The following is a 14,461-nucleotide window of genomic DNA, read 5'->3' as shown; positions in this document are numbered from 1 at the left end:
ATCAGGGAAAACCATATGGATGCTCTTCATCAAAATTTTAAATCAAAAATTGATGTACCATTTAGTATAGCAATCAACCCCACTACTCAGCACATATCAAAGAGAAGGGAAACCAATAGGTTGCACATGCCATTCATTGAATTATTCTGCAAGACTATGGAATGAACTGAAGTTCAATCTGTGAATAAAGGGATGAAGAAAACGTGTCATATTCCACACAGCGTGAAACTATTCAGCTGTGGAAAAGAAGGAAGTCTTGTTACTTGCAACAACATGGCTGAACTTGGTGAGCATCAGGCTGAATGCAATTTACAGCCTGGTCTCAGTCATGGAGCTTATAAGGGTCATCAAAGAGTAGAGAGTGGCATTGCCATTACTGAAGACTGTGTGGGGGAGAGGTGACTGAGGCGATAAAGCCATCGCATAGGAAGGAACATTCGAAAGATCTATTGGACTATAGTTGACAGATGTATCTTTAATTCTTGTGACAGCTAAGAGAGTGGATGTTACTTGTGTTCTCAGTCTAAAAATGTTATAGTCATGTGAGGGGATCTATTAATTATTCAGATATAACTATTTCATAATGTATATGCTTGAAGCCATTATTTTGTACACAATAAATTCACTTAAATTTGAAAAAGGAAACAACGTAAGCATTTCACTGACATTTACTTTAAGAGTCAATAAGAAACAAAGTTAACTTTTTAATTTGCAAGTTGAGAAGTTATAGAAAATAGGTTTTTATTCTTTGTTAAAATGGTATAAGAACTTTTAAATTGGGGATTCTTCTTCAGATCTGCAACTGCTGTGGCTATCACTAACATTACTGAGTAGGCACTCTTGTTTTATTTCTTTTATTTGTTGAGATTATAAGTACACCTTTACCCATTCCTTTCCCTCCTTCCAAAGTCTCCTGTCCCATATATCCTTCCTTGGTCTCCTTCAAACTCATGGCTGTTATTTTTCATTAATTGCTGATATATACATACATCAGTCATGTTGGTGAGACTTCATGAGTGTAGCTTCTGACTTTCCTAGGAGATACAATCTCATAGTAAACTCATAATCATATATGTATGTTCCTAAATATATAATATATGTTTCTGATCTGATCAGTTGTAATGTAGCACAACACATATATACATATTTACATAATACATACACATACACATGTGTTTTCAGGGCTGACCATTTGGCATTGGATAGCTAATCAGTATGCATGCTCCTTCTGGGGACTATATCTCAGACTCTCAGCTTTCCTCAGTTGCCTGTAGTTGTTTGTGTAGGGTTGAGGACTCATGGTCCTCCCCTAGTCCAGGTTTAGCATGTCTCTTGTCATTGTTCTTGTTCAGCTCATGTTGGTGAGACTATCTGTGTAGCTTCTGACTTTCTAGGAGACACAATCTTACAGCAAACTCTCCGTTCCCTTGGATCTTGTGTTCATTCTGCTCACTCTTTCACAAGGATCCCTTAGCCTTGGGTGCAGGGTTTGTGTTATAGCTGTATCAGTTTGGATTGATCTTCATAAATTTGCATTTAGATTAGGTGTGGTTTAGACATTTTCTTGGTGCCGGGTGAGGATGACACTTATCTGTGAATATTGAGAATGTAGTTAGGGATTATGCAGATTTAGTAAAGTGGTGGTTTTATGTTCTCTAAAATCCATGACTTCATTATCCCTGGGTAGTTAGTTAGGTTTCTGGAATCAGGCGTGATTTATCTCTTGTTTAGTGGGATCCTAAGTACAATCATAGAGTTGTTGGTTACCGTTAAGATGCGTGTATCACTACTGCACTCTGTGTCCTTCTGGTCATTTTTGTTTATAGTTGTTATAGCTGGGTAGGACTGTTGGTCACCTCACTCCTTTGGAAGCTTGAATGGTGCCTTCTGGTACTCCGAGAACTAGTCCCCAGGGAGGAGGCTTTCAGGTCACTTCCAACTTAGGGGACTCTTGGCTCTGTATCTGAAGTGCATGGAATGCACACTCTTTTGATAGTAGAGCACTTGTGAGCACTGACTTCCTGATATATATATATATATATAGTTGCTTTAAGACATGGGAGAGTATCATAGTTCATTTTGCTATCACAGAAATATATTTATAGGAGAAAATGGAGGAATTGGAATTTTGTCCGAAATATTCAAGTGCTGTAAGATGTTTGAGCACAATACATTTGAAAACTAACTCAATTTTTTCACAATATGCACGTAGATAGAGATTGCCATGTAGGTCACAATATCACAAATTTTGTGACAGCTGTGTTCAGCCTGCTTTGGAACATGATCAAAGGAAGGGTATTAGACTTTGCAAAGGCCCTTCTAATCCCCGAACATGTATTTCCTTTCTGCCTCTACATTGTTGGTTCAGTCCAACGCTTGGAAGAAGAAGAAAAGAGAGGGTGGGGAGGGAGGGAGAGACCGAAAGTGGAGGATGCCTTACTGAGCACAGATATCAATTCCAGCATAAGAATTCAGGAACTCCAAGAATAGCCAGGGCAACTTCCGTACCACTAGGATCCTTCCCAGTGTTTAAACCTCTAGAGCATTCTTAATGAACTGACCCAATACTCGTTCCCTAATGATTCTCAACACTTCAGCAGACCTTTCTTTAGTATCAGTGCATTGAACTTATTAGTTCAATAATGCTACTACCAGTAGAATTATTAAAGTAAAACTTACCACAATATTTTGTACTTCTAAAGCAAGGTCAGCATATATCAAATAACCCACTATCCTTTATTTTATTAGTTCATGAAAATGTTGATAATAATTCTCTGTAATCTAATATAAGAAATTTAGAACTGAAATATCAGATAAAAAAATATAAGACATAGTTTCATCTTCCTTATTCCAAGTACGCAAATGGTTAGATAATGGTTCAGTTTTTAATAAAGTCAGTTTATTTATTTTTAATGAGATAACAATTATCTTCTGGTTTAGCCTTTAAACTTTTAAAATTGGTTTTAAGTTTATCTTCCAAATAAGTTAATTATAAATGTCATTAAAATAACTAAATGATAATAACAAAAGAATATTTCTTTGTGATTTTTTTTTTTTTTTTTTTTTTTTGCCATTTCTAGAAAAGCCAGATTTCTGCTTCTTGGAAGAGGACCCTGGAATCTGCCGCAGCCTCATTACTAGGTATTTTTATAGCAACCAGTCAAAGCAGTGTGAAGAATTCAAGTATGGCGGGTGCCTAGGCAACCTCAACAACTTTGAGACTTTGGATGCATGTAAGAGCACCTGTGAGGACCCAGGTGAGTTCACTTCATTAAAATGAGGACTCCTTGAGAATGTAACCAGATTCTGTTTAAGCTGCACAAACAGATAGGAGGTCTGAAAGAGATTCCTAATTGTGTTAAAAATGCCTACTGATAATTAACACATCTCTACAGTTACTTTAAATCTCATAATATTCTCAGATAGAGTAGTTAACTTTCTTCCCTCAGAGTACTGCAATATACATTCAGCAAAATGGTAGGACTGCTGAAATATCTTATTCTTAAAAAATATGAAGGTTAATAATTACTCATAAAAATAAGAAAAGGAAACCTTATGTATTAACTGTTGCAGGATTTTGGTCACTAGCTACAAAATTACTAATGGAAATCTTAACTTGCACATGTATTTAAAATTCCTTGTTTGCTAATTTAGAACAGCAGGGGACTAAATTGCAATGTCTTCTGCTCTTAAGCCAACAGTTGCATTTGCTTGTATATAAAGATATGAAATTCTGTTGTATTTTCAGACTGTAATTGCTTACGTTGTTTTTTCCCCAGTGAACAAGTTACAGACAGGTGACTACACACCTGATCTCAATACTGAAAATAACACTTTGACTCCCTACTCTACCAAAGTGCCCAGCCACTGGGGTAAGAATCTTATTTTTATTATTATTTTATGAATATGGTAACAATAGAAGTGGATGTGTCTTAGAGTTATCTTTTTAAAAATAATGATTTTATTATTTGAGGATATGTTAAAATACAGATATTTGATGAATTTCAGGTATTTCATCTCATAAAAGTAATAGTTTTTCTTAATGTTTTTTAAAATGTTCTTTAAAGAAAGGCTTCTGTGTATGTAACAGGTAGAAATGTGTACATGACACATTCTTTGCTTGTTTTAATTTAGCCTCATTACTTAGTTTGATTAATCTGTCAACATTTTCTGTTAGCTTTTTACCTATCCCAGACTTTAAAAAACTAGCTTTTAAATATAAGACTTTCTGTCTACTGAAATTATTCTTAATCACAAGTTATCCATGTTCATTGCACAGAATATTCTATGCAATTTTTTTCCCAACTGGTATTCACTGGCCTGCTCATCTTCTTGTCTATGGATTCACTTCTGTACTGAAGTCTCCTTGCTCTGCTTTTCCTCTGGCTACCCAATCAGATTCATTTAACATGGCTATCACTTGATGTGTTTGCTTTGCTTGAGTTACTATGCTACACGGTTTTGTGTGTGATCATTTATTGCCTGCTTCTCTTCCAGCATTTGTCTCAATGTTAAGCATAAGGTAGATGATTTACATTTTTTGTTTATTAATTTTTTGATCCACAGTTACAAAAGAAAGAACAAATGGTGGTTGGAAGAATGCTGATTATACTTATCAAGTCTTTTTGAACATCTTCTACATTCACGTACTCACATTTTTTATTTTTAGGATTGGATAGCATTCTATGTATTTCCTATCACATGTTATCTTTGGGTTTATTTAATAGTCAGATGGCATACTTGATCTTCTTATACTTTTAATTAATGAAGTTTTAATATTAACATTCATGGTTAGCATAGTCTTTTACTATGTCTAACTGGTAAACTTATAACTAGGAATGGAAGACTAATATTGGTTCTGGGTCTTTGGGATAGACTTGACAGTTCTTGGAAAAAAATAAATTATTTTCCAAATTCTCATAGCCCACTTTGCTTCTGTACATCATCTCTTAACAGTTGCCTTGGGACTATATCGCCTTTATGATATTTTGAAAAGACTCATCTTTGGTTAGACTTCAAAAGCCTACTGCTAACTCAATCTCAGCACTTGGTCTCTGAATGAGAAAGGGAGCACCTAAGTACTGATCCAGGGCCATACTGCTTCAGGCCAGCCTCCAGGTCCAGGGAGAATGACTAGATGTAATAAAGAAGACCTTGTGGCCACTTGAAACTCTCTCCTGACTCTATCTATGACCTAGTGCCAAACTCCACATATATATAAATTGGTGGAAAAGAAATAAATACATATGTAATTATACATATATGTACATATACTATCATTGGCCTTCCAGAAGAGGAATAATGTTGACAGAGAAGCTATTCAATAATTAAATGTCACCGCTGACGTGTTCGTGTCAGAGATCTGCAATAGAATATTTTCACCTCTATGTTGTCTTGGAAGATATGGATGACATGCAGAGGAATACTGCAATCATGTAAATTTTCTGGGAAGAAACTATCCCCTTACCAACTAAAGAGTTACACATTTAAATGCATACCCCACAAAATCATGAGTGCTGTGGACAGTGCTGTAAACCTCATTTCATCAACAAGCACACACAATTTGAAGCAAATGTGGTGGCCTTCAAATGTATTCTCACATAGACTATATCTCATCCTACGTATTCCTGCACAGTAAATCTGGTAGCTTGTGCTAACACCCTGGCAAGCTGGCTTTCCATAAATAGAGAGCTTTAGCAGAGCTCACATCAGGCCTTCTACTTCCTGGCAGGAGTGCTGGCAAGGAACAAAAATGTGACACTTCCTCTGCCAAGATCGCAGCTGTCACCCTACCTACCTGGCAAATCTCTTCACAGTTTTGAGTCTAATCAAAGATAATGGTTGTCCCAGACAGCAGAGCCCTCCAAAGAAATGTTTCTTAAACATAAACAGATACTTTTACAAGAGATGAAATGGACAATTTCACTGTGTCAACCAAATTAGTTTAAATGACATTTGTATTGAATAATACAATTTTAGAATACAATAATAGAAATTTAAGTGTGTGACAATTATAAAGCCACAACAGAAGTTAGTTGCAGATTACTACAGACCAAACTACTAACTAGCACTGTTAATTTGCTAAGATTTCTTTTTCTCAAAATAGTAGGCGAATCTATATCATAATATGGATTTTGTATTGACAGCAAGAAGATAGACTAGGAATAAGAATTAGTTTAGAAAGATCTGTGCTACTCTAAGTCTTCGTTCTTGAGTGTCAATTTTCTCTCTAAAGATAAGATGATCTCTGCAGAAATGAAGTGAGAAGCACCCATCAAAGAGCCCCCAACTCTACCCTTCACAACACCACAGGACTGTGTTCCCAGTTTTCAATTATATGAATGCCAGGAGCTTACTCACTGGTATGCATCTGATCACAGAGACAAAGGCCTGGGCTGTGTTTTGTGATTTCTAGAATGAGGGCAGGTTGAACACGCCGACCTAATGATTCCTGCCTTCAGATGTTGGAGAGCTATTTGGCTCACCATGTACCCCCAAGGCTGTTTCCCAGCCCCCCTTATTAAGGTTTTTGTTTCAGTCAGGTACCTTCCTCCTGTTCAGACTTGATGAACACTGACTCATACATATGATGGTGCATGCAGCACATTTAGATTGTTTTCATTGGAGATTGATGGAGAGAAGGGATTTGGAGATTAGAAATAATGAAGTTTCATAAACTTTATCTGATAAAATTATTGAAATATTTGCCCAGGAAGTCTAGAAGTATTTTCTACTTAGCTTTAGAATGACGTCTCATCGTGGGCAAGAACACTGACTTTATGAATGGAATCTGAGTTTAACTCCAGTTTTGTAATTTCCCAACTTGTTTTGTACCCTTGAAAAAAAGTGTGTGGTTTCTCTCAGCATCCAGTTCTTTCTTTGCTACATGTGGGAGGCAACATGTCATAAAATATCTAAAAATATGGTGTTGCCATTAACAAGAATAGTGATTTTAAGATTGGTTTTGGTGATGATGGCGCTGACCCAGATTCATCTAAGATACATAGACATAAAAGATGTAGCTCAAAGGTATTGTTAATGCATATTTTATTATAGTTTTAATACAACTAAAGTTGTAACCTTGAATCGAAGAATCTTAATTCATTATAGTTATCTGAATTAACATACAGTGCTTGTAAAATCCTAGCATACTAAACTAAATAAAATTTCATCTTTTGTGCCTCTGGATTTTATTTGTGATCATTGGAGACTTAAGACACCTGTCTGTCCACTTTTATGATCTGAGGTATAGATTTGTGTGCTTTATAATTTAGGTGAAATTTATGAATTGGAGTACTGGCTGGTGGGGATTGTAATAGAATTTGGAAATGGAAGAATGAAAATATGAGGGTGGTTTTGTTATTTGGAGATGTAATTGCCAGGTAGGAGAAGGTTTCAATGATGAGTTATTTTTTATTTTTATTTTTGTTTTTTTTGAGACAGGGTTTCTCTGTGTTGTTTTGGTGCCTGTCCTGGATCTTGCTCTGTAGACCAGGCTGGCCTTGAACTCAGAGATCCACCTGGCTCTGCCTCCCGAGTGCTGGGATTAAATAAAGGCATGTGCCTGGCCAGTGATGAGTTCTTACAGACAGTATGGCAGCATAAGTTGAAATTTAAAACATGGGCACCGCTGGGCGGTGGTGACGCATGCCTTTAATCCTAGTACTCAAGAGGCAGAGGCAGGCTGGTCTCTGTGCGTTCGAGGCCAGCCTGGTCTCCAAAGCGAGTTCCAGAAAAGGCGCAAAGCTACACAGAGAAACCCTGTCTCAAAATACCAAATAAATAAATAAATAAATAAATAAATAAATAAAACAGCTGACAGGGTAAATGTGCTTGCTGCCAAGTCTTCCCTGGAGAAGGCCACCTTTCTCACTCCTGGATTTCCTCAGTTGTTATAGTTCTTCGTATATATTCTAAATCTGCTTTTCCAGTTTTACACTCTTACAATTCCATTTGTTGTTTTCTCTTCTTTAATGAGTCTAGACTTTCTAAAATACTCCTCCAAACTGGAAATATTCTGATTTTTGTGCTCTCGCCCATATTCTATTGTTTCTCTGATTGTTAAAATCCCATTCTATAAAAGCTAACCGACATATTCAACAAGCCGAACACAATGAATGCTCAGCTGCACAGACAAAGCTCTATGATACACATGTTTTGTGTCAGCAATCATGATCTATAGCCTTTCCTACACAGGGTTCTCAATATAGCATTTTAAGTTTATTTAGTTTTATTGTATGTGTATGGGAGTTTTGCATGCATGGATGTCTGTGCATCTCAGGTGTGCATTGCCCGAGGCAGCAGGTATCGGTTCCATGTGGGTCCTCTGTAAGAGCAGCAGGTGCTCTTAACTGCTGAGCCGTCTCTCCAGCCCCTCTGCACAGTAGTTTAAGATGAAAATACTAACCCTCATATGATGGTACTGATTGTAAGTATATTTTTCCAAACATACATTTCCTAATAAAAACACTTGAAAAAAATATGTTCATGAAAAATTTCATAATTGTTTGTCTAAAGCCTTATTGCTTTCTGTATTGTTAAGAAAAATTCTTGAGTATAGATACCTTAATGAACTCTGAGTATGGATTAGCCAACCTCTAGACAAAAGCAAACAAATACCTACTTAGTTTCTCTCTTTCCTTTTTAATTTGTATAGGCTTTCCTGTCCAGGAAAGATTTCTTACAGTCTGTTCCTATGACCTTTCAATCTCAAATTTCTGGCTGCACAACCTCTACATTTTGCCCTCTACTGAGTGGCCTAGTAGACACAGGGAAAGGAAACTAATCCTCAAAGTAATTTCTCAGCAGTCCTTGCCTTCTTTTCCACATTGAACGAAGTATCAGTTTCTGCTGGTTCAGTAATTGCTTTTCTAGTGAATGGATGTGTGTTTTCTGTCAATCAGAGGAGATGGTGGCCTTCCTGTCCATGCCAACCAGAGCAGGTTTCAGTCTGCAGCATTTTATTGACCACCTTAGGGAACTGAATTACCTCTAGTCAATCATTTTTATTGTGTGACAAACATTAGATTTTTAGAAATAATTCATAGTAATTTAATCAGGGGGAGGGAATTATGCCGGTGTTTTGTTTCATATTTTTTATGTTTTGATATTATTTAAATTTTTATAAAAATTGTAATAAAATTATGTTTCTCTTTACTACAACTTATAGGAAAAAAAGAAATGACTTGTTATTCAATCCCCCCACCTCCAAAAAATTTCAGAAAAAAAAAATTCACAGGTCATGATGTGGTTCATAAATACTAATTTGCTTGATACAGTGAGAAGCTACACAGGAAAGTATTGTGGGAATAAGACATTTCAATAATGTTTCAGTTCATTAAGCAAGCCCCAAGTTTACTGTATGAATTTTAAAGTAAATTTACATAAAAAATTTTACTTGAAAAGTGACCCTGGGCTATCACCTTGTACTTTAGCAGTCACACTAGATAGTAATGTTTTCTAACCAAAAAGGAAAGGGAGGTTGTATGCCACAGAACCTACCAAAAGCCCTCTAGATGGAATCCACTCATTTTGTTATTGATGGTGGGATCAAGATAGAATGCATTTGGCTGTTAAAGTCCCTTTGGAACATGAGCAGAAATCAGCCAGGTTAGTGTCTTTTTATCCTATCTTAAATTTCTGTCACTAATCATAATCTAGACCAAAGAAATCACACTATGCAACTACTTCAAAATGTGTTTTCTTTTATTGTAGATACCAATGTCTGGAATTTAAATAGGTGAGTGTCTACCTATGTCTAGAATAAATTTGTTAATTGAACATAGGAAAACTTATCTTTTCAGGGGGTACAAAAATATTTCATTTCTCACTTCTGGAAATTTAATTAGATGCCAGTCAAGGACTCCAAATGTTCAGCAGAAACTGTCTGCTTTACTTTATGTATGATTTATGATAAAAATAATTAAATGGTAGTCAGCATTAAAATTATCTTAAAGACAATGAGTCCACTTCAATATCATCTGCGATTTATGTCCTGCAAAAACAAGTACCTTATAAAAACACTCCCAAATTGAAAATTGTTTTGTATATTTTAATACTTATATTCTTTCTAGTATTAGGAACATGATTGCTGATGTGGTCGAAGACATGCTGTATTGGATCTGTGTAGACAGGGACTGGTGTCAGGATTAACAAAATGAGATAAGTAAACAGCTGCCACTGTTCATTCTTGGGAAGATGCCTCTGAGTGGAGCGAGTGTGTGATAATAGGAGGTATGTGGTGTGCATTGGCACACTAACCTCAGCTCTCGGACTGTGCTAGACACTTACGCAGAAGTCACTGTGTACAGGCAGCAGAAATGTGAAGTCTTGGATGGTTAAATCAAGTCTTTTCTGATGCACCTGTGCTCTTAACTGCCTACTTACACATTAGCCCTGCCTTTTGCTCTCCTGTGTTGCATTAAACCCATTTCCCCTGGCTTCTGAGTTCATTGGCCACTAGTAAGTATTTCTGGATTATTAGATGGTCAAAGGAAGAGAGAGGCTAGAGCCTATGTGCCCATTGTACCTGTGGCATATACTCTGTGACATGTGTTCCCCTAGAAATGCCTGTTCTGGTTCTAGTTTTCACCTGGGATGAAAGGCTTTTGCTTTCTGGTGACATTCTTCCTTCTTACCTCTGGTCTAGGGGCAAATAATCAAATTAGCTTCTCTTCATTTTGAAGTATGTTCGATTTTGATTATGAAGCTAAACTTTCATCAGGTCATATGCTAATGGAGAAGGAGTTACTGTCAGAGAGTGAGGAATTTCTCTCTGTCCTGATGTAAGGGGCCTTAGGGTGGGCATTGCTATAAAAACATAGCAATTAACATTGGTCAAGAAAGGTACAGTTATAGGTATTGATACATTAATATGCATTCTCTGCAACTTACTATGGACTGACACATCTTATATAGGAAACACTAAAGTGAAAGTGATGTATTAAGACAATTTGTTATAAAATATATGTAGTGCTTACTGGGACAAAACATAAAACAAGTAACAAATTCCTCTGTTTCTCAATTTCATTCAATTGCTTCTAGTCTGCCACTTTTGTTTCTGAACCCGAATGGTGGCTTTGGAAGTTCAGGAGACAAAGGAGGTGCAGTTGCTAACTATTCAAATCTAAACTGGTGAGTAATGAGAAAACACAGGCTACCCACTGGAGTTGTTGGACACCAGGAGGACCCAGCAGCAGCATATCTCTTCTACCTTTAGAATTGCTTTCTTGAGCTCTTCATGACAGAAAGTGCTAGCATCTGGTGGAAACTTTAGAACCCGTTCTTATTACACAATCTTAACACCTCAGGCTTGTGATGGGGCACATTCATGTTCAAGGATGCACAGTAGCAGAATATACGCTAATAATCTAGACACTGTCTGAACACTGGTTTCTTTCAAGAGCAGTGTTTCTGTATTCAGCCAAAGACCTAAATGAAATTAAATATTGTCTATGGGAGCATAAATCTTACATTTTGTATATTACCTTTATAAATTTTCTTATATGTTTTTCCATTATCATTGTTCCCTCTCTAATTTTCCAGGTTCTTACCTAGTATGTCAGTTATTATGTCCAGACATTCTGATTTCTACTCATATATCTAGAAGGCAGGAGATGACAAAAATATATTTATCAAATTAAGACTTTTCTGTGTCATCTCACTTTAGTTATCTTCTTTTACAGTCTATTTCCATCTAGGGTTTATGTGTCAAAAGATCGCCGCTTGCTTTCTACACAACCTGCTTGCCTTTGTTGGCCACTGGACTCTTCAAAGTCGTACTTCCTGCCCATGAACATTTATCAAGTTCTTCTGCATGTGCTGTATGACATCTCACCAGCTGCCGAAGCTACTAAGTTTTCCTCCATAGTTCAACCCCATCCAACACCTTACTTGCAGCCTTCATTTATGATCATCAAACAGCTGGACAGCTAAGAAGTACCAGTTTGCCCTTCAGAGAGAGATCACCAAAGAAATTTTAAAAATGTTACTGAGCTCCAACTATTTTTCACATTAGAGTTATTATTATCACTATTATTGTCATTATTATCCTTGTTGCATATTTTTGGTTTTTGAGTGTTTGTTGGTTCTATTGATAGACTAAGCTATCCATTCCAAACCAGTGATTTACTTTACTATGTAAATACGGAAAATTTATTTCACATATACTAATTTATATGTATTAGTAAATATATAGTTGAAGTTTCAGAAGATAAATTGTTGAGTACGACTTGTTTTGATTGTGCATAACTAATTTGTTCACATAAACACTAACCATAGACCTTCCTTTTATCAAATGTGCTCTGTTTTGTTCATTGGAGAAAGATTATGGTATTATGAAATTTCAATTTGTTTAAGCAAATTCTGGGAATTGAAACTCTAGGGTTTTGTTGTGTATTAATCTTTGTAGGATTTTGCTTTATTCAGAAGACATGCCATAAAGCTACTCTGCAAGGAATACATAATAAGGCGGCTCAGATTCACAATGCATAGAGCTTACCAAATGTTCTTGATTTTTAAAATTTCTATTTATTTATTTATTTTTAGAATATCACGGCCCTTCCTGGTGTCTTAGTCCTGCAGACAGTGGACTGTGTCAAGCCAATGAGAAGAGGTTCTACTTCAATTCAGCCATTGGGAAATGCCGCCAATTTAAGTACACTGGATGTGGGGGAAACAGTAATAATTTTACTACCAAAAGAGACTGTGTTAGAGCGTGTAGAAGAGGTATGAAAGATATGCTTCCCATTAAATATTTGGAATGATAATTATGTTGAAATTATGAAATACTTTGTTATGAAATAACAGATACTTTCTTATTTATAAGAAGTACTATAATATCTTGGTCAGTATTTGCCCTCTCACCAACTAAACTTAGATAACACTAGTATGTATACTAGCTGTAATTGTTCTTCATATGTATTGCAGAGCAGTTATCAATTTCAAATAGATTCAAAATTTTAATTTTCTCTTTTTAAAAGATTTTTATTTTTTATGTATGTGTATGTGTGTGCATCTGGATATGGGTCTGCCATGCATATGTGCAGGTGTTTGCAGAATCTAAATAGGATGGCAGATCCCTTGGAACTGCAGCTGCAGGTGTCTATGAGCTGCCTGGAGCGACATGGGGAGCTGAAGTCAGTCCTGTGGAAGAGCAGTGCACACTCTTAATGGCTGAGGCACCTCTCAGCCCCACGTTCCTTTAAACGTTTAAGAGCTAAGAATTTATTTTTAAGAAATATGCTAAAATTCTTGCAAGTTCTCTCTTAATACACCAAAACTTTAACATTTTGACTACTTTTCCCTGAACATAATGATATAATACAAAGAACACAAAGAATATGAAGAGCATAGAAATTAAAGAAAATAATCTGTTGCTCTAATAACCACATATTTGCCACATATCTACCCTTTTATGAAAATAAGCATGTAATTTTAACTGAATTGTAGTATGCGTACCAAGTTTTGGTGACTCTCACACATGCAAAATGGCTTTCTTAAAAATAAATTATTTCACAAATACAGAGACAAATGAAAGACTGAGAAAATTTGAGATAAGTTTCTATGTGTTCTCTTTTCTCTATTGTCTTATCATTTGTTGTTCTTATTGTAGGTTTCATCAAAAGAATACCAAAAGAAGGAGTAATTAAAATCCAAAGAAGAAAGGAGCCTTCAGTTGAAGTAGTTTATGAAGCCATTAATTAGTGTTAAGATATAGCCATATTATTGTTACATTAATTTCACTAAATATTTCTATAAACTATTTTTACTATGGCGTCTATTCTTCTACTACAATAATGTTAATGAACATGTTAATAGTTAATTTTCCAGGCCATTCTGTCTGCTAAGGATGTGTTTTCATTGGTGTTTCTTTTCTAATCTAGCCAATGAAACTTAAGCTATAATTTGTTAACGGGCTACTGTGAAATTTGTCTTGATCCTTTTCCATTTAATTACAAGTTCTCCCACTCCTAACCACTTGAATCAGTTTTTGTCATTTCCGTTGGTGACCATCTACTGGAAGATATATTTTCATTTGTTATGATCATGAACATTATGTACCCTTGAGAGTCTAAACCTTCTCAAATGATTTCATTTTTAACAATGTAAGAAATAAAATATTCTACCCTGAACAATAAGCTTGACTGTTACACTGGTATTTACTAAAGAACTTGTTACTTATCTTGTTACTTGTTTACAGAGTTGTAAATCCAAATAAAAATCATTGTCCCAGCTTTACTCTGCATTTTTTTCCTTCTTTAGAACTGGTTGATAATCTCTTTCAGTTATAAAAGTGCAGTCATACATTGTGGTTTCTTATTTGTCAAAGAAAGTAGTACACAATGCCTTAAGGATCCATGGAAAGGCAGAAGAGATGGGTGAGTAGCTAAGAGCAGGTACTGTAGGTACTGTCCCACAAGACGTGAATTCATCTCCCAGCCCTTATGTTGGGTGGCAGCTA

General features: G+C 35.9%; 1 protein-coding gene across 4 annotated transcripts in view; it reads left to right on the top strand.

Annotated features, from left to right (window-relative positions):
- The window catches only part of Tfpi (tissue factor pathway inhibitor), a 42,675-nt gene extending 28,441 nt beyond the window's left edge, over nt 1-14,234 (top strand). For 3 of the 4 annotated variants that reach the window (XM_036183094.1, XM_036183095.1, XM_036183093.1), the window contains exons 6-9: nt 3,081-3,257; nt 3,780-3,872; nt 12,547-12,726; nt 13,613-14,234. In XM_036183094.1, the coding sequence (XP_036038987.1) occupies nt 3,081-3,257; nt 3,780-3,872; nt 12,547-12,726; nt 13,613-13,704 (542 nt within the window). In that variant the 3' untranslated portion in view covers nt 13,705-14,234. Of the gene's footprint in view, nt 1-3,080; nt 3,258-3,779; nt 3,873-4,566; nt 4,949-12,546; nt 12,727-13,612 lie in introns of those variants that run through there. The other variant, XM_036183096.1, reaches the window with a different exon arrangement.
- The last annotated feature ends 227 nt before the right edge of the window (nt 14,235-14,461 follow it).

The sequence above is a fragment of the Onychomys torridus genome, chromosome 4, assembly GCF_903995425.1.
Source record: "Onychomys torridus chromosome 4, mOncTor1.1, whole genome shotgun sequence".
Lineage (NCBI taxonomy): Eukaryota > Metazoa > Chordata > Mammalia > Rodentia > Cricetidae > Onychomys > Onychomys torridus.
Note: the sequence above shows the minus strand (reverse complement) of the source record. Positions and strands in the feature narration are given on the sequence as shown.